Below are 18,935 nucleotides of genomic sequence, written 5' to 3' on the forward strand. Positions count from 1 at the left end.
CTTACAGGACAATTTTAAAATCTATCACAATCGTATTGTCAAGCAGACAGAGCGACACGACTCTCCTGCTGTAAATCTGACCCTCATCAGACATGAACTTTGACTTACTCTAAAGTCAAACTCACTGGATTTAAAGCCCATTATATTTATATACGAGCATCTGGAGGATCTGAAAGTAAACTACTGTTCAAAAAAGGTAGATTTTTATTTGTATTTGTACATGCACAATAATACCTTCCATGATCCATGCTTGGTATTTGTGTTTCAATAAAAGATGGATTCTTCCTCCCTCCTTCTATACAGCAGCCACGGTTAAATGTATAGCATTGCAGAGAAAGTAGTGCAGCGTGTTGTGGCTTTTCACAGGTATGTTATATTTGTGGTTGCCTGCACAGTATGTCTCAGTATAGATTAACCACACAGTTTCCATAAAACCCCACATACATTGAAAAAGTCCCTCTCTCTCACACACACACACACACACACACACACACACACACACACACACACACACACACACACACACACACACACACACACACACACACACACACACACACACACACACACACACACACCTTTGTTCTCACTGGCTAACCTGCTGTTGGATTTGTGACATTTACTCACTTTATGGGACGATTGAGCTTCGAACAATCTCAAGTTCTCATTAATTCTAAGAAGTGCAATTTATTTTCCACCCTGTGCTGCGTCTGACTTTGGTACTTTGTTTCTGCTCTTTATATTTATTCAACATTTTTGAAGTGTTCATCATCGTGTCAGGGGGTGAGGGGGCGAGATGTTGTCCTGTAGAATAGCTCACTGATGAATAATCCAAAAAATGATAAGAATGATGGGAATCTGAAATATTATGAGTCATGTTCCCTTTTCTGAGACATCAGCTCAGCATTTCACCACCTCCTAGCTCACGGCACTGTTTGGTGGAGTTACACTGCATGATGGGAAAGGTTTGCATCATTCATCAGGAAGCATTAGTGAAGTAAAATACGTTGGATCTATTGTCTGTTATCATGTAAAATCTCAAGATTGTAATCATGTTGTCCAGGAAGTGATTGAACATCATAGTGAGCTGTTAAACCATGAGCTATATATTGTGATAAAACTTCAAATATGGCCTAGTGTCTGTCCAGATTCTGATTATGTTGTCTTTTTTATGGCAGGGTTGCAAAGCGGTGAAATGATAATCTGTCAGATACCCTGTGTTTTTACTTTGTTCAAGCTTTAACCAAAGTAGTACGACGTTGTTGCAGTACTGAGTGTGACATCAGAAGAAGATTAGACCACTGTTTGGATCTGTTGAATGCCCTCAGCTCTTCTTCTCCTCCATCTATATCCAGCCTCTGTGTCGCTGCCGCTCTCCAAACGGCAGTATGACTCGTCTGGATGCGTCTCTGGTCACATCTGACTCATTGAACAACCCTTTCTCACCGCTCGACAGGTCCAGGCCTGGTTACCCAGTGACCCAGCAACTCCACACACACCTCCACACCCAGACCAAGAGGGTCCATGTGGGCATGTCGACCTGAACCTTGGGGGGAGGGAGAGGGGGGGTCGTATGAGGTTGGAGGGCTGTTTTATGTGGCTGTCTGGGAAGTGAGAGGAATAATAGACTGCTATAATTGGTGCCCCCTGATTTCCTGGCAGCACTGCAGGCTCCCTAGAGGATAGCATGTGTCCGAACTTGTGTATGTATATACGTGTGCGTGTGTGCGTGTGTGTGTGTGTGTGCGTGTGTGTGTGTGTGTGTGTGTGTGTGTGTGTGTGTGTGTGTGTGTGTGTGTGTGTGTGTGTGTGTGTGTGTGTGTGCGCGTGTGTGCGTGTGTGCGTGTGTGTGTGTGTGTGTGTGTGTGTTTCTGTGTGTGTGCAGGCTGACACATGGATGGCTGTGGAGCAGGGATGTGATAAACACGCTGGGCAAAAGGGGATCTCCGTCCAGGAGTGGGCTCCATGCTTTAGTGATGAAGTCATTGGGAAAAAGCCTTGTTGAACTGGAGGAGGGACAGACACACACACACACACACACGCACACACACACACACATACACACACACACACACACACACTCACTCACTCACAGATATTACCATACAACATTCGCACGTGAGTCGAAATTTTCCTTCCTAAAATTGGGACACACTTCTCCTCCCATAATTCCATTATCTCATTATTCCACTACTAAATAAAGTTGAATCCTATCACATTCATTCATGAAGCTGATAAAAAGACGTATAGTGGAGTGTTCAGTGCTGGTCTTATTACCTCAGGTCAGAGTGCTGCATAACCGCAGTGTGCGCCTTGCGTTGCTGTTGTGTTAGGTGTGAACTGTGGCCCTGTGGAGCGTTGGGTAACACTGGCGATTGCCTAAGCAGTTGTTGTGATGATGTTGTAACCAGTCGGACCTGGCTGGGGTTTGACTGTCATGTGAGCCCTTGTTCTCTATCACTCTGCTGCCTGTGGCGTCAGGGCATGAGTGTGTGCCTGCCTGCCTGCGTGTGAGTGTATGTGCGTGCCTGCGTGTGTGTGATCTGATTTGTGGATTTCATTAGCGTAAAGAACATAAAATTGTGACTGTGGAGCGTTGTTTGCAGGCAGCAGCCCTCAAAAGAAAGGGGGCACACAGGTCAAAGGTGGCCTCTGTCTCGTGGTTTTCAGGGAACGAACACACGGTACATCTAAACTCACTCCACAGCCGATGAACAGCAGCAGGAAATGATAGATCATTAAAAAATGAGAGGCTGAGATGGCGCTCACAGATTAACCCTTTACAGTAATAATTAGGCAACAGGAAGCGCACAGATCAGGGCTTTCCCTCCATATCTCCTCATGTCGTCATCTACCCTCGATGGCAGTTTATTGATTTCTGATACATTTACACATTTTTCTGTGCAGGACTTGATGCCTTACTCTGCTCTGTGCTGTACATATGATAACAGGAGAACAGTTATTAAACATGCAATGAAGGATGCTGCAGCCAACAGGCGTTGATTTTGCAAATAATGAAAACAGCAAGAAAGCAGTGATGATACAAAGCTTTATTCATGCAGCACATTAAAAGACAGACTTTATAAAGAACAGATACTACGGAATAATGTGCTTTCTTTATTTTTTATTCTGTGAAAAGTGACTTTTCTACACCATATTTGTAGTATTTGTGGTTGTAGGAATTTCCTTTTTTGTAGTTTACAGGATTTTTTGTTTTTACTGGTTTCTTAAACAGACAGCACTGATCTTTAAAAACAGCTCACCTTAGATATTTAGATTTATTTATGAGTGTGCGTGTGTGTGTGTGTGTGTGTGTGTGTGTGTGTGTGTGTGTGTGTGTGTGTGTGTGTGTGTGAAGGAGAGAGAGAGAGAGAGATAATAGCACCTTGTAGGTTTGATTCTTTAATCCTAAATAAACTTTCATTAATGGTTGGTTGTCTGCTCTGCAGCACACTGATACAACATGTCACACACTTAATCATCTTGGTCACATCGTTATTGCTGCATATTTATTATTTACTTCACGACCTCTCTGAGAAAGATTTGTAAAATAATGAGAGGGTCACCACATGGATGGCATCACATGAGATGTTAGAGCTGCTGTGGTTTCTCCCTGTGTCTTTGGACGAAAGCTTCTCCCGTTCATAAATATTGATTTCACTTTTTATCCAGTCTTTGATAACGTCGTATTCTCCATTTGAAGACACAGTCATCATGAATATTTCAGCTGGCGGAGGCTTGAAGTGTGTATGAGTGGGACATCTCTGTGTTTGTCTTTTCTTACATTTAAAGGAATCAGGAGAGTTTAAAAACATATTTTTAAGTTGCTCAGCTCTGATTATCACACCCCACACACATCATATATATAGTTAAATTTACAGATTTAAGTTTCTCATACTGCAGCTTTTCATTTCTATATTTGAACCCTCAGTTTCTGTCCTTCCATCTTATTCAGACACAACAACAAAGTCTATTTAAGAGCTTCCTTTTCTTTATTTGTGTTTTTTATTTCATTGTGTTTTTTGGTCAATGAATCAAATACATGTACACACTAAAAAATAATAATCATCTTAGAGATTTTAACCTTTCTGCAGAATTCATCATGTTTTTAAAAAGATAACTAACAAAGTGATTTAGTGGTGATGAAGTCTGTGATGAATTAAAGCTGCGATGATTTGCAGTCTGCATGTTTTAATCCCACACACTGCTCGTGAGTCGGAGCGTGAGCAGGTATATCAAACATAAAATATCAAATGAAATGATGGGGTTGATCGTGAGAACATAGATGAACTAGAAATTATTCATTTTTATTTTTATAACCCTCTCATAAAGTTCAGCTCCTCCAGCTTTGTGCACTTCTTCTTGTGATTGAATTAGAGAGCAGCTGTGACAAAGTTTGAAAGGTTTTAACGGTGATAAAAAAAACACCTTCAGTTTAAGACTTTATTTTTATGACATTTTTTAATGTCTCTTTGTTTTCTCACATGAAGGCAGAGCGGAGATAAGTCACGTTTTTATGGCTCAGAGCAGAAGAAGTGCAATTTATTTATCTTCATACCTCTCACTAAAGTTATTTCTTTTCATGTTTTTTGGATTCAGATGTTTAAAAATGATGATTTTAATACTAGAATAACTTTTAACATTTTTAGAAGTGGTGTTCACAGTGAGTTTCTGTCTTTTCACTGTCACATCAAATGATGAAGGAGACAAAAAGAACAAGTTTTATTTTAACTTCTGCACTTTTTTTAGTTTCTGCTAATTCATCTGATTGACTCAAATTAGTTTTGCATCCCAGAGAGATTTATTTTAACATGTTATAGATTTACAAACACACTTTCCACTTAAGCATTCCTTAATCTTTCTTTAAAACATTGAGGTTAGATCCTTCTGTGCTGATCATTATGCTTTTATAATTAATAAAGACATTTTAGAACAACTTTTCAAAGAGTTAAAAGTCTGCCTGTGCTTTCTGGAGAGGCTTCAAAAAGTCTGATTTATGTCCCTGATGCTCGAGGCCACACAGTGTCAGAGCCTGACTGACCAGAAAGAGGCTCGAGTCAGGAGGTTTTCTGTGATTCTTACACAAAGCTCAAGATTTAAACAAAGCAGTGCTGAATGTTTTTAAAGAAGCAAATTAGAGTCAAACACTCAGGCTTCTTTTTTTTAATTTACTAAATTAGATCTTTTAGCTGTTTGAAATATCCGCTCCTGTTTCTTTTTGTCCTTCGTCTTTTTCAAGTTGAAGAAGTAAAAAAAATCCTCTTTTTAGATTTTCTTCACTTTTACTGAACATTTAAAACGTAATGTTATTAATGACATTTTTATTTGATGCATGCTCAAGCTCTGAACATGTTCTCTGGACTCTCATCCTTCTCAGACTTAGAAAAAGTTTTTTAACCAGAAGAGACAGAAGTGCAGCTCAGATACTCACGGGTTGTAAATTATCAACACACCTACAGTAGAAATCCAACATCTCCTGCAGAAGGTGGAAATAGATCTCTCCCTCCCAATCAAAAAAAAAGGCAGAAAAAGATGAGATTTTTATTGTCAAAAAGAGAGAGACGCTGGTGACTGTGAGGCATTAAAACCTGTTTTCGACTGCTAGCTTTCAGCGTCTTTGTTGCTGGATTTGCCCGGGCTCATGACTCAGTGTTGCTCATCGTGTAGGAGATGATTCGCCCGCCATTTCTCAAAACTCTTTCCCTCGCTCTTTGTTCTCGCCTGTTTGCTTACAACTCTTATTTCCCCCCGTCTCTCGTCTGTCTTTCCCTTCTTCAAACTCAACCTCAATTCAGGTTTGATGTTTTTTCTGAAGACTTTCATGTCTTTGTAGATATAGAAGTTTTTTTTAAAGTTGGGGGGGAGATGGGGATTTGGGAGGCTTTGTTTCCCTCCAAAAACAAACACAGGCAAACATAAAAAATATAGTCCTCTCTTGATTTTTGATACTCCTGACCATTTCCTTTTGTGTAATTTAACGCATGATCCATCTGCTAGACTTCCCGTCTCCTTGATGCCCATTCACATGTAGGATATCCATTACCTGTTTAATCATTACCAAACGGCTTCCTCGTTGTAAACTCAATCATTTAACACAACCTTGGGTTTTTTTTTTCTCACCATTATCAAGGTGTGTGTGTGTTTGTTCACGTGTGTGTGTGTGTGTGTGTGTGTGTGTGTGTGTGGAGGTGGGGAAGGGAAGGAAATGACTTTGCCTCCCTCGGAGAAAGTTATCAGCCATAAACTCAACCGTATGTGACACGAGTGCCCACGCAAACCTGCCCTTAAACCTGTGCTGTGTGTTTGTGTGTGTGTGTGTGTGTGTGTGTGTGTGCTGCCTCTGAGACGTGAACAAAGGTGGAGGCTTTAGAAACAATGGTTGAGGGGATGTAATTGACTGTGTATAGGAGCACAAGTGAGGGGTCTTTAGTATGTATTTGTTTAGTGATTAATCACTAACTCCAGCCGAGGGATGGGCCACTGATTCGCTATTCTAAGGCATTCTCTGCAGTCTCTCGCGTCTTTTTTTTTTCTTTTTTCTTTGCGTGTGTATGTAAGGAGAGGGGGGGGGGGGGGTGGTGGCTAAATCTCGTAAAGGGTTTTCCTAATATGGGCTGTCTTATAAGACATCCCTCCCACTGTGGGCCATCCCCCCTCCAAGCCTCGACCAGTGATAACACAGCATCGGGTACGACTCACTTCCTCATTAATTGGCTGAAACCAGTTCTTACAGGAACAGCCTGTGATAAATGTGAGAGTTCTGAGAAGTCATTCATTTCTCCTCGCTGCAGCGGCAGAGGAGGCACTGCAGGGGAGTTGAACGAGTTCACCGATGTGTGTGCGTGTGTGTGCGAGGGAGGGAGAGGAAGCGCCGTGTGTGTACGAGAGGAGAGGAGAGGAGAGCGGGAGAATGTGGGTGACTACTGCTGCTGTAGCGGCTGCTGTATGAAGATCAGTTAACTTCATCTTTTCTTTTTTTATTTCTTTTTCTTTCTTTTTTTTTTTTACTGTTTTTGTTTTTTTGAAGCAGCTTTGTTTTTCTACAGCACAGCCTGTACTTGTTTTTTTCCTTCTCTCTACATGCGAGTGTGTTTATGTGTGTGTGTGTGTGTGTGTTTGTGGGGATGAGCAGTGAAGGGATTGCACTCGTTGCTCTCTCTGTCTTTCTCTCTCTCCCTCCTCGGAGGGGAGAGAGGAAGCAGGGGAGGCCGACGACAGTGGACAGGACACAGGACAGCATGCCTTCCTTTGTTGCTGCCCTTGGGCTGGTGAGTAACAATGATGTGACGTGATTTGTGCCCCCCCCCCTTCCTCCCTCCTTCCCTTCCTCTCTCTCTTTCTTTCTATCTCTCCTTGTCCTTCCCTCCCTCTTTCCCTCCTTTTCCTCTCCCCCTTCTATCTCCCTCCTCTCTCTCTCTCTCTCTCTCTCTCTCTTTCTCTGTTGGTGGAGGCAGATCTGTTCCTCTTCTGGGTGCGGCACTGCAGAAGCCCTTCAGGGAGTACTTGGAGGCCCAGAAGGCCAAACTGCACCATCACGGCGGAGAGGGGATCCCGACTGTAAGTACGGGGGGCCTCAGAGCCTCTATTCATTCACATGTGCGCGCCAAGGAAAGAATGTGGCCCCCTTACTTTTGCCTCTTTCACTCCTTCTCCCTCCTCTTTTTTTCTTGAAGTCCCTTTCTTCTCTTTATCTAAGCCTTCTTTTATTTCTCCCTCTGACCTATTTTCCTCTAAAGAACACATTCATGCTATTTCCCCCTTTCTCCCTGTTTCATTTAAAATGTGAAACTTAATTTCATGTTTATAAGAGATTTTTACTCTAACCTGTGGTGTTACAGTAGATTACAGGGGCTTGTTTAGGGCCAGAATGACAGAGTAGCTCGGGGCTGCACTGGGCGGGCTGGAGGGGGAGGAGAGAGGGGGGGGGGGTGGGGGGAGGAGAGGGGCCAGTGTGGGGTCTGGCTGTATTGAACTGTACTACTGTAGCACGGGGCGTGCTGACTCATGCTCCATCTCACCAATTGGGAGTGTGTGTGTGAGTGTGGTCACTCCCCTATGTGTCACACACACACTTGCACTCAGTGCCCCGCCTGAACCCAGCACTGACTGTAGACCAGGGTGGGGGCCTCTGCTCTGTTCCCCCCCCCCCCCCCCCCCCCCCCCCCTCCCCTTCACCTCAGCCTCCGTCAGTGACAATCCATCAAAACCCCCCAGTCTAGAACAAAAAAGAGCCAGTTGTAGTTCTCTTTCAAAGCTCCTCACTCCCTCTTTCTCCGTCTGATTCATTGAAAACGGTTTTGCTTTTTTTTTTATGCGCTTACTAGGCAGGAGAACGTAAAAAGGAGTTGCACAAGGACAGATTAAGGCATTTTCGAGAACAATGTTCCTTTTTTCTTGTAACTTGAGCCTCCTGCAGTTACAGGAGAGAAGCAAGGCAATTTAACTTGGTGGAGGCAGGCTGCAGGCTGGGGTCAACGGGGGCGTTCGGAGGGGAGGATGGTGGGGGCTGCCGCGTGTTTTATTACCCCTGATCTCTATCTGTCCTGCACTTGGAGCTGGATCCCCACCTAGCCTACAGCATCAGGAGCAGAGAGGGGAGAGAGCAGGGTGTGGGGGTGAAAGAGGAGGGGGTGGCCCTGAGCGCACTGACCGAGCTCCTCTCTCTGTGTTCTCTGTGGTTCTCTCTGGCAGGAGGAGAGCTGGCTGCCGTGGCTCTTCGAGAAGGTTGTGGTCATCATGGTATGCTTCTTTGTCTGCTCCATTGTCAACTCCATGGCGCAGAGCTACGCCAAGCGCAAGCAGCAGGAGAAATTCTCTGTGGGGAAGATGGAGTGAGGGCCGGCACGCAATCGCAGCGAACTTCAGAGGCTCCCATCACTTCACTCCCGCTGATGCCTCAACACGAAGCTTCATATCTGCCTCCGTCTCTTCTCGTTACTGTAGCAACATGTTTACCTTGAACTTGGACTTCCATTATTCTTGCTCTTTTTGAGGGCTTTGTGTTGCGGTAGTGATTTTTTGCGGTTGTTCTCTTTAAGGTAGGTGCTTGTCGGGGTGCGTGTTATGTTCTCGCCGTTGCTTTTTAGAAACTTGTGAGCACTTGAGAAGAAGATGCTGGCTGTTTTTACTCTCCTCAGTGAGGCCTTACGCTGCACTGTTTGATCCTTAGACCAACTTCAAAGTCTTATATGACTGTAGAGACTGTAGATTTAAATAAGCTAGTGTTGTGTCTTTGTTAAATAAAGTATTTATGATGTACCCTTGCTGGTTTAAGGATAAGTTCTGTATTCTGAGCTGTACAGTAGAGTTGTTGGCTAAGGCTGAGTCCGTGTAGAGCTCTTAAGACAGTAGTAGTCGTGATGCTAACGATTGTCCCGTGCTGTTCATGGACCGCTTCCTCTTTGTGAATCCAGCGTCTTACTACTTTTTGGGGATTTTTAAATGATAAACGGGCCACGGATCACCCTGCTGGTCCCTTTGTCTGCCCTTATTGTTCTGCTTCCAGGAAGACAGCACATGAGTCAGCCCGGGGGCTACTTTACCAGATGCAGCCGTATATTGAATCAGATCTACGACTCTGCGTGTGTGCGTGCCTGTGTTTGTGTGTGTGAGAGAGAGAGAGAGAGAGAGAGAGAGAGAGCGGCGAGATAGTCGGCTGCGTGGCTGCCACATTTGTCCCCCCCCCCCCCTCCCTTTTATCTTTTACGGATTAAAGCAGATTGTGCTCCGGTAATAGACTATAGTAGGAGTCAGTGTGGAAGTGGGAGAGCAGATAGTAGCTGTTTCAACTTCAACAGAGTCTGCGTCGTGTTTGTCTTTGTCTTTACTTGTCTTTTTTTTTTTTTTTTTAATCTTTTTAACACGAGACGAGGGCAGCAAGCAAATGTTTGACATCACCGGAGCCTCTCTTAAAGCAAAGCTCTTCATTTAATATAGTCATTCTTTTTTTCTTTTTTTTGTGGATAACGTCAGCTTTCTTTCTTAAATCTCCCCCCCCCCCCCCCCCTTAAATCGCCAGAGAAACGTGCTATTTTCTCCCTCTCTGTACCGCCGCTGTGCTACGCTGGACTGAGCACAGTGGGCGCTAGAGCAGGCGCAAGCAGGAGGGAGGGAGTGAGGGAGGGACTGAGAGAGAGAGAGAGAGAAAAAACCTCAAGCGCAGCACAGTGAAAAGCGTCTGTGCCGTTACCTCAGCTGAACCTTCGTATGAACTCGTTGCACTGCCCCAGTCACGGAGCCAGGAGACGAATCACTCGAGTAGATTCAAAACAGAGGGGTACTGTTGAGCGGGCTGAACCCTGCGCTCTGCACCAGCGCTAGTCAGAACATTTTACATCTCCCTTTTTTCTCTCCTGTCATGGTAAGTGGGATTAGGATTTTTTTTTCCCCTTCTCTTTTCATTGTTGTCTGTACATGCGTCCGTCACTCTCTCGGCCTGTCAGATAGCTTATCAGACTGGTGTTGGCTGTTAAGATTTCAAGGCGACAACAGTCTGTAGGCTGTCTGACATTTCGGGCTCTCTCATCTGACCAGCATCCTGTTTTGTCCTCCTTTCTGTTACTGTCATTGTTTCAGTTAGCATCAGTTCCCATTTTTAAAGGTGTGCGTGCGTGTCTGCGTGTGTGTGTGTGCGTGTGTGTGTGTGTGTGCTGCTGCTGCTGCTGCGATGTCACTTCCCTTTATCCCAACCGCTCCTGTAGCATCAGAGACATGGCTCTATTGTTTATTTCCTCCATGCTGACGTCCGTGAGGGTTTTTGTGTGGTTTTATGTGGGGGGAACTGTGTCTTCTCATGTTTGCAAATGCAGATGTAGTGATGTCAATGGTGTACCTCTTTATATGTGTGTGTGTGTGTGTGTGTGTGTGTGAGTTGGCTCTGTCCTCTTGAATTTCCAGAGAATCCAGACAGTACACACCTTATTGCAACACATCACATTGTGACACCCAGTCCTAGGTATGGTACACACAGTGCTCGCTCGGCTCTCCCCTTCCCTTTTACACTTCCCTCTTCTCTAATCCGAGTACTTTCTTTTGTTTCTCAATATCCACTTTTTTTTTTCGTCGAGGAAGCTGCTTTTTATTGGGGATTTTTTTTTTTTTTTTTTTTTTTTTTTTTTTTACTATGGGGCCACAAATTGGTGATTATGCAAAGCTGGAAATCGTTGCTTGACCAGTGTATATTTTTTCTCCACAAAGCCTCAGGTTTATTTAGAGATTTTTTTTTGAGAGCTCTTTTTTCCTCGTCATTAAAGCAAAAATCATTGGCTAACACAGGAATGGCTCGCTGGCTGACTGAGTGTTTTTCTTGGCAGTTTCAGGATGTCCTGTTCCATAAGGGAGCCCCCTTTTGGCATGCCTGTCTGAATGTGTGTGTGCATGCTTGTCGAGATACTCTGTTTATATTTTGACCTGTAATTCTCTGTATTTCTGGTGTTATTTTAAATATGTATGCACAGTTTTTCTTCACTCCTCTGCTTTAAATAAAGTCTGTTCAAAAGAGGATCTGCGTTCTCCTGGTTTTTTCTTTTTTGAAATACGATCAATCTTGACCACGCTGGGCCGGTGTTGACCCTCAGGCCTCAGAAGAATCTCACATGTCAGCCGAGGAACGAGTGACGAGGAGGAGAAGTCCATCACAAGCCCGATTTCTCCGTCTTGTGTTTCACATCCAAACGCTCATCACATTACTGATTCACTCTCCTCATGCTGACATCATCTCCATTTTCAGATACCAAGCGACCCTTCTGCTGTGCGCTGTAGAGTACGGCGACATTTATTCAATCCTGTTCATAATTATAGTTTTATAAGAACAGAAGTTGTACATTTTCACAACATTTAACAACGTTTGATGCACAAAGAGCGAATTCAAAAAAACATTTTTCATGACTTTTTTTTTTAAGCTAACTTTTGCTCAAATTTAAAAATGAAAATAACAGATTCATGTTCTTCTGGGGTTGAGTCATTAATCTACAAAATACATGAAACGCTTTATCCAACTGTTATCCAACCTTTAATGATGTGATGTAATTCAGGTGTTTTTCACACCAGATCAGTTTTCTGATGGTTATTAAAAGATAAAACAACATGAACCTGTTGTCGGCGTCTTCGACCACGTTGTTTTCCTGAGGTTAGACGTGGTCCCCCTTCCCCTTCCCCACCTACCTACCCCTGTAGAAGGCAAGTCATGTACCCCGAGCAGCAGCCACACCCTGAGCACCATGAAGATGACTGTTTCCACCTACCCCACCCCACCCAACCCCACCCTACCCCGGGGCTCCAGCTGAAAACCCAACATGCAAATCCTGCTTGTCCAAACAGGCTGGGGGACCGACGATTCAAATAACCACACCGCTTTTGTCCTTCTCTCTCTCTCTCTCTCTCTCCATATCCTCTACATGTACAACCGTTGAGTCGCTGGTTTAATTACCCCTCACCCTCCTCTAACCACCTCCCTCCCTCACTGTCTCTCACTCCACAGTTTTTTTCCCCCTCTCTCGTTCTCCTTCCTGTCAGCAGGCTCAACCACCGAGGGATGCTGAAATATCCCTGACTTCATCCACCACCCACCCACAAGCCCACTCTGCATTCGGTTATCCACTTAGTTCCTTTCACACTTTGTCTCATTAAATTATGCTGACCATTTGGATTGTTTCTTCCCTTTTTTAAAAAGTTTTATTTAAAATCACATTAAGCTCCTTTGTTTTTGTGAGAATCTGTCAGGAGAGGGGTGAGGTGGGGTGGGGTGGGGGGGGGTCATGTCGGACCACAGAGGAGGGAGGGAGGGAGCAGACCGAACGGTGCAGAGAAACATGCTTACTAATGCAAGTTCACATCACCGAGGATTAAACCCTCTTTTTATTCACAATATCACCGTTTTAAGATTTACAGCTTTTATTTTCACTCATTTGTCATCAGATATTTTAAAAGCAAAAATTAAAAATATACTTAAACAAACAAAGCGAACTACAATGAGAGCATACTTTCTGTAGTGGCTCAATTTTTCTTAACCTCGATCCAGTCCTAGCCCGTTTTTCTTTTTGGCCTAACGAGTAAATTCAAGGCTTCGCCAAAATAAAGTGAAGAATGCAGATAACTAGCTAAGAAACAAAAGAAACAAATATAATGTTTTACACACCTGACCTTACATCTGTGTTAACGCTCGACAATTCAAAACTGACAAATATTGAGTCAGAAGAATTATTTTTAAGTTATTTGGATTTAATTGCTCAACTTTAAAATGAAGTTCACCTGAATGATTTGTTTCTCCTTTCTCTGGTAAGCGTGCGCTGGATTATGCAAATGTGAGTGTATTTTAGCACGTATTCTGGACACAGTCACTGTATTGTGAAAAATAAAAAAATTCTACTTATTTATTAAATCTTCCCTCCCCTCCTGTACAAACGTTTGTATGTCTTTATTCTTCCTGCACCTTTTTTGTTTCTTTGTAAAGGCAAACAATTTAAAGAAAGTATTCCTCTACATTGTACCGCTTAAAAGAACAAAATTAAATGTAAATTAAATGAAAATATTCTGTGGCACTGCCCCGCTTGTGACCCGGACTCACATGCTGTTGAAGCAGCTGACAGTAACGTGTATCGTGTCATATTGATTCCATTTGACTCATTGACTCTTCAATTATAAATATATCTATTAAATATGTTGGTCTTGATAATTTGTCTGAACCGCTGTGATACAGTGTAGTGTCACGTCGGTCCTTACTGCTCGTTTTCTGAACACATATACAGACGTGTGTAAGCACATACAGACAGAGACACACAAACACACACAGACAGACAGATAGATAGATGGATAGATACACTTTCTTGTCATTGAAGGAACACAATACAAACTTTGTTTGGCAGAACTTGTGTACAGCAGCATTACAGATCTCGGTCATATATAAAAATATGTTCATAGTTATGTCCATACAAGTTTGTGCTGGATTGAGAGAGGTAGGTGTGGTGGTGGATGTTTTTTCACTGGTATTTATCTCAGTTTTGTCAGGTATATATGCATACTGATATTTATTGATGTGTATTGTTGTCTTTGTATTTTATATTATGGATCTCTTTGTTCTACAGAGGATTTTTAAATAGGGAATTAGCTTTCAGATCTTATGCTACTGGGGCGGCAGTAGCTCAGTCTGTAGGGAGGTGCCAGTTCACTTGCTGAGCACTGCAGAGGTGCCCTTGAGCAAGGCATTAAACCCTCCCACCAGCTCTGAAGCGCTCACTGTGGGCAGCTCCCTCACGCTGACATCTCTCCATCAGTGCATGTTCAGAGGATCCTGTGTGTGCATGTGTGTGTGTTTCAGCCTCTGTGTGTGTAGCAGGTTCAACAACAGAGTGTACATTTCAATTTCCTCTCGCAGGATTAATAAATGAAATCTTACTTTTTTTTAGTACCTGTTTAGAGAATGATAAATTTCAGCGGTGTCAGGTCACCTGTTCGTCCTGTTCCTGTACTTAAGATGGCGACTCCCAAAATACACTTTTAAGTCTGAAGAAGAGTGTCACTTATGAATAAATCCTTTCAACGTGAGCTCCTTGGTGTGTGGCTCTTGTTTGCTTCTCTTGACTTTAAATTCAAGTCATTGCTGTTCGTATTTAGAAGAATAGCAGGAAAAAAATCTGTGAAGCTTGAGAAGCATGCAAAAAATAAAACCGGATATCACTTGAAATATGAGCTTCATGTGTGAAGACCTTTTTCTTTGTCATACACACTTGGTGCTCACACACACACACACACACACTCACCATCACTGTGGTTAGTGGCTCAGCCTCGGCTCCAAAGGCCTTTGTTTCCTTTATTGTGGCTTCGGCATGCCGAGATCAAACAGGCTTATCAGCGTCTTCTGACTCTTCATAATTCACTCCATGTGGGAGCAGAGATTATTGGTCTCATTTGAAGTAGATCACTGGGTCGATTCTCAAGATTTAAAGCCTAAATCAACGTATCAACAGGAACTTGGCCGCCCTCCATTGCTCCGTGATTTACAATTCTTTAAGTGCAGCCCTTCAAACCGTTACTATCCACTGATGCACTTCTCTGTTTCTCAGATTGACTTGGACACAACAAAACACATCTCCCAGCGCTGCGTTAAACTAAATTATGTGTGGGTATTTTAACAGCTAGAGTTAGGCAGAAGCATCTGCTGTTCCTGCCCACGCAGTGCCAACATGGCAGAACGCCTAATGGTCGATGCCAGGTGGCAGCGACCAGGGCACCGTGACGAAACACACATCCGTGCTCCTTCCGCTTTCTCAAAGCGTTAACGCTCACATCCAGCTCAGGCTGCGCGTTTGTTGACTTTAAAAGACAGGTGAAAGATTAAACGACATCAGTCATTTTGATCTGCGTTAGTTTGTGAGGAGGACACAGAAACATCAGGGACTTGACTTTTTGTCCGCCATTGTCCAAAACTAAACTCCATTTTTTATCAACATTCAGGAGTGGGCGTGTGTCTCAAACACAGATCATCTTTTCTTCATGGGTCCATGTTTCAGAGCGAGAGGTGGAAAGAACAAACTCTTTCAGATTGATTTTTGGGGCTTTTTACGCCTTCATTAGAGGGACAGTGACAGAAATTAAGGAGCTAGTGTGGTGCAAAGGAGCCACAGGTGGGATTTGAACCCTGTGGCCTCTGTACATGGCGTGTGCAAACTAACCACTAGGCCACCAGCGCCCCAAAGAAACACAAATTATTTTTTTGATTAAAGTTGATTGTTCAGGTATAACTGTGGTTTACTTAAAGGGGACATATTATGGAAAATCCACTTCTACAGTGTTTTTGAACATATATTTGGGTAACCTGAGTGTCTACTGACCCACAAAATGTGAAATAAACCCTGTGGACTCCACCCCCAGCCTAGAACAAAACTTTAGAGCAGGTCTGCCATTTTTATTCTCACTAGCAAAGAAGTGATGTCTACTGGGAAAACTGAGGGGGGGCTCATTACATTTAAAGAGACACACACACCAAAACGGAGCGTTCTGAGAGAGCTGGTTTATACAGGGTCACAAACCTCCTCTGGTGCTTGATTCATGTTATATTTTGACCAAAGCACAGCACAGATGTTTCATTTAGACCACAGGGGACTGTTTGAAAAGGTGGAGAAGGGGGATAATATGGCCTCTTTAAGGAATCATTCGTCGTTATTTGAAGGGTCGATGCACAACACAACCGTTTGAGCCAGAGTTAGCTATGAAGCTAATTTACATCTGTCAGACTACTTAATTTGTTTTTATCACGTTCTGTTTAAGCAGTACAATGTAGAGCAGGGATGGGCAACTTTGGTCACGGCAAGGGCTACATTCAATTAATTCTCCCTGCCAAAGGGCCAAATTGTAGTATACAAAAACGATCAATTATGAATCAATTATTTAAAAAAAATCAACATATGCCAGTGATCAAATATTATGATGGAAATATTTCTGGTTTTCATGATTTCATGGCAGATTTTGTCACATTTTCTTCATGTTTCCAATTCCTGAGGGCCACATTGAGGGTTGATGCGGGCCGCCAGTTGCCCACCGCTGATGCAGAGGGATCCTTCCTTTACGCTTTGGTCGAAAACAAAGAACGAAAAGGTGCAGGGAGGGAAAAACTTGATGACTCGTCGTGCATCGTTTCTTTCCTCCCACGTTTTTGTGTCCCAGGAGTTCTTCCAACCAAACTGCGTCATCCAGGTGTGTCATAGATAACAGCGTACTTGACTTTTAAAGTAAAGAGAACACAAAGAGATGGCATGCCTGAGGGCCCCAGTCAGCATTAAAGTGAAGAAATGCATCTACTATTCCAGCCCACACAGTCAGAAATTTCACACCCCTGTGATGTGAGGAGACGTCACACAGTCGTCCTCTGGTATGTTCGCAATCTGGCGGTATGGATTCTGCTGCAGCGTTTTATCCTCAGGCTCTGAGTGCAGCTTAAGCTCAGCTTTACATGTCAATGCAGGTGTCTGTGTCATGACATGATGCTATTACAGAAATATTACTCGGGGAATGTCTCACACTGCCTTCCAAGCATACCAGCGCTGGGAATGTGGTCCGCTCTTTCCACTGTACATGCAAATTAGGCAACACGAGAAACAACCGCGAAAATTGCCTGTGGATGCATATTTAGACTTCATTTGTAGGTGCATGTAGGAGACATGTAGAACAGCTTGTTTTGCGGAGGGTGGTGGTGGTGGTGGGGGGGAGCTAATGGAAATAAGTCACTTTTTGAGCTTCAGCTAACAACACAACCTGCGGGTGGCAAAACATGAGGTCAGGGGGATCACCCAAGTCAGTCAGATTCTTCCTCTGGAGGCCATGCATGTCTTACCTCACTGTCATTTATTTAGCAAATGATCCAAGAGTGGTTGACTTACCTTACAAACCAATAATGACAATCTCACATTGATAGCGAAGGAATGATCAGTGGGAAATAAAAGTCGGATAAATTCCTCTTCTGGGGACCATGGATGTTTACACAACATTTCATGCTACTGGCTGGTTAATCAAAACAATACTTGATTTTTGTTTAGACATGCTAGCAGGCCTATGGAGCTCCCTGTTACTCACACACACACACACACACACACACACACACACACACACACACACACACACACACACACACACACACACACACACACACACACACACTGTGTGTAAGAGGTGGATGTAGTTTCTTGTTTCAAAATGGAAGCTAGTACAGCAGTGTCTTAAAACTGTAATCTTTCTCATGGCCAGCAGGGGGCAGCTCCACTGGTTGGGGGAGGTCTCAATCCTTTTGCACCACAGCATGATGTTCATTTCGTCTCATTTAGAGTAAAACCGGATAAAGCAGAGTCCACTTTAGTGCAACTTACAGAGCAATCTGTCAACAGGGATAGAGACGTGACAATGTTTTCAACTCTGCAGTCAAAATGTAATCACACAAGACAAGATGGCAATGAACTACATTCCCGACTCTGAGCTTCAAATTGGAACTTAAAGGTCCAATCTGTAAGATGTGTAGTGAGTGAAATGATAAAGTGACCTTACTGTATGATCAGACATTAAGGAAACATGCTATGTTGAAGTGCTGGCTTCTCTGACAACAATGCAGCAGCCAGTATGTCCTCCTTCTAACTTTAGATTCTGGTCCTGAATGCTCTGGATTTGTTTGGACCAGAGAAGGTAGGCGGAGAGCAGTTATCAGGTCAAACCAACAGGTGTTGCAGCGATGGAAGCGGGTGAGAGAACTGGTTCAGATAGAAGTGATTGTACTCAACCTAAACACCCTCTGCATGTTGCGTTGACGTCATGTGCACATTTAGCGCTGATGCATGCACCATCTGGATGTTCTTCAGGATACAGGACAATTATTGTATCTTTTAACAACATGGAAGCCACAAACTGAGCCTTAGTTGCTGTCCAGTTCTTTACAAAGAATGGTGTATGCCTGCAAAGGATTAGCATGACAGCTAAAGGTTAGCATACTTAACATGTTTTGTCAGAGAGAACATAGCGTTGTAGTTTTGCTGATTCATAGATAAGAAATGTATAAACAAGCTTTGGTTCGGTTTTCGTGGCAAAAGGGACTTCCCTAGAGTCTTGTCACATTTGTTTTCATTCATAACATACTTAAATTTAGTTTGTTATGATTGTGTTTGCATGATGGTACGCTAGTGATAGCATTAAGCTAACTATCAGATGGCGGTTGATTTCTACTCCCAATACGGACTGATACGTTTCCTCTTTACAAAGTGGAAAGTCCATACATCTAAATACAAACCTCACTACATGTGTATGTATGTTAGTTAATCCCAGGAGGTTTTGCAGCACTAAATTATGGTATGGGATCGGTGCCTTGGTGGTTATGTAAGACCTTCAGAAAGAAAAAAATAACAACCTCTTTTTAGATTTGAAGATTTGCAAAAAAAAAAAGCGCACGTGAACAGAACACA

The 18,935-nt window shown here is 43.2% G+C and overlaps 1 protein-coding gene across 1 annotated transcript in view; it reads left to right on the forward strand.

Annotated features, from left to right (window-relative positions):
• LOC110000967 (vacuole membrane protein 1-like) overlaps positions 1 to 11,500 on the forward strand; it is a 74,021-nt gene extending 62,521 nt beyond the window's left edge. The window contains exons 11-12 of the mRNA XM_065962692.1: positions 7,455 to 7,557; positions 8,692 to 11,500. Of these exons, the coding sequence (XP_065818764.1) occupies positions 7,455 to 7,557; positions 8,692 to 8,835 (247 nt within the window). The 3' untranslated portion in view covers positions 8,836 to 11,500. The remainder of the gene's footprint in view (positions 1 to 7,454; positions 7,558 to 8,691) is intronic.
• The last annotated feature ends 7,435 nt before the right edge of the window (positions 11,501 to 18,935 follow it).

The sequence above is a fragment of the Labrus bergylta genome, chromosome 14 (assembly GCF_963930695.1).
Source record: "Labrus bergylta chromosome 14, fLabBer1.1, whole genome shotgun sequence".
NCBI classification, from domain to species: domain Eukaryota; kingdom Metazoa; phylum Chordata; class Actinopteri; order Labriformes; family Labridae; genus Labrus; species Labrus bergylta.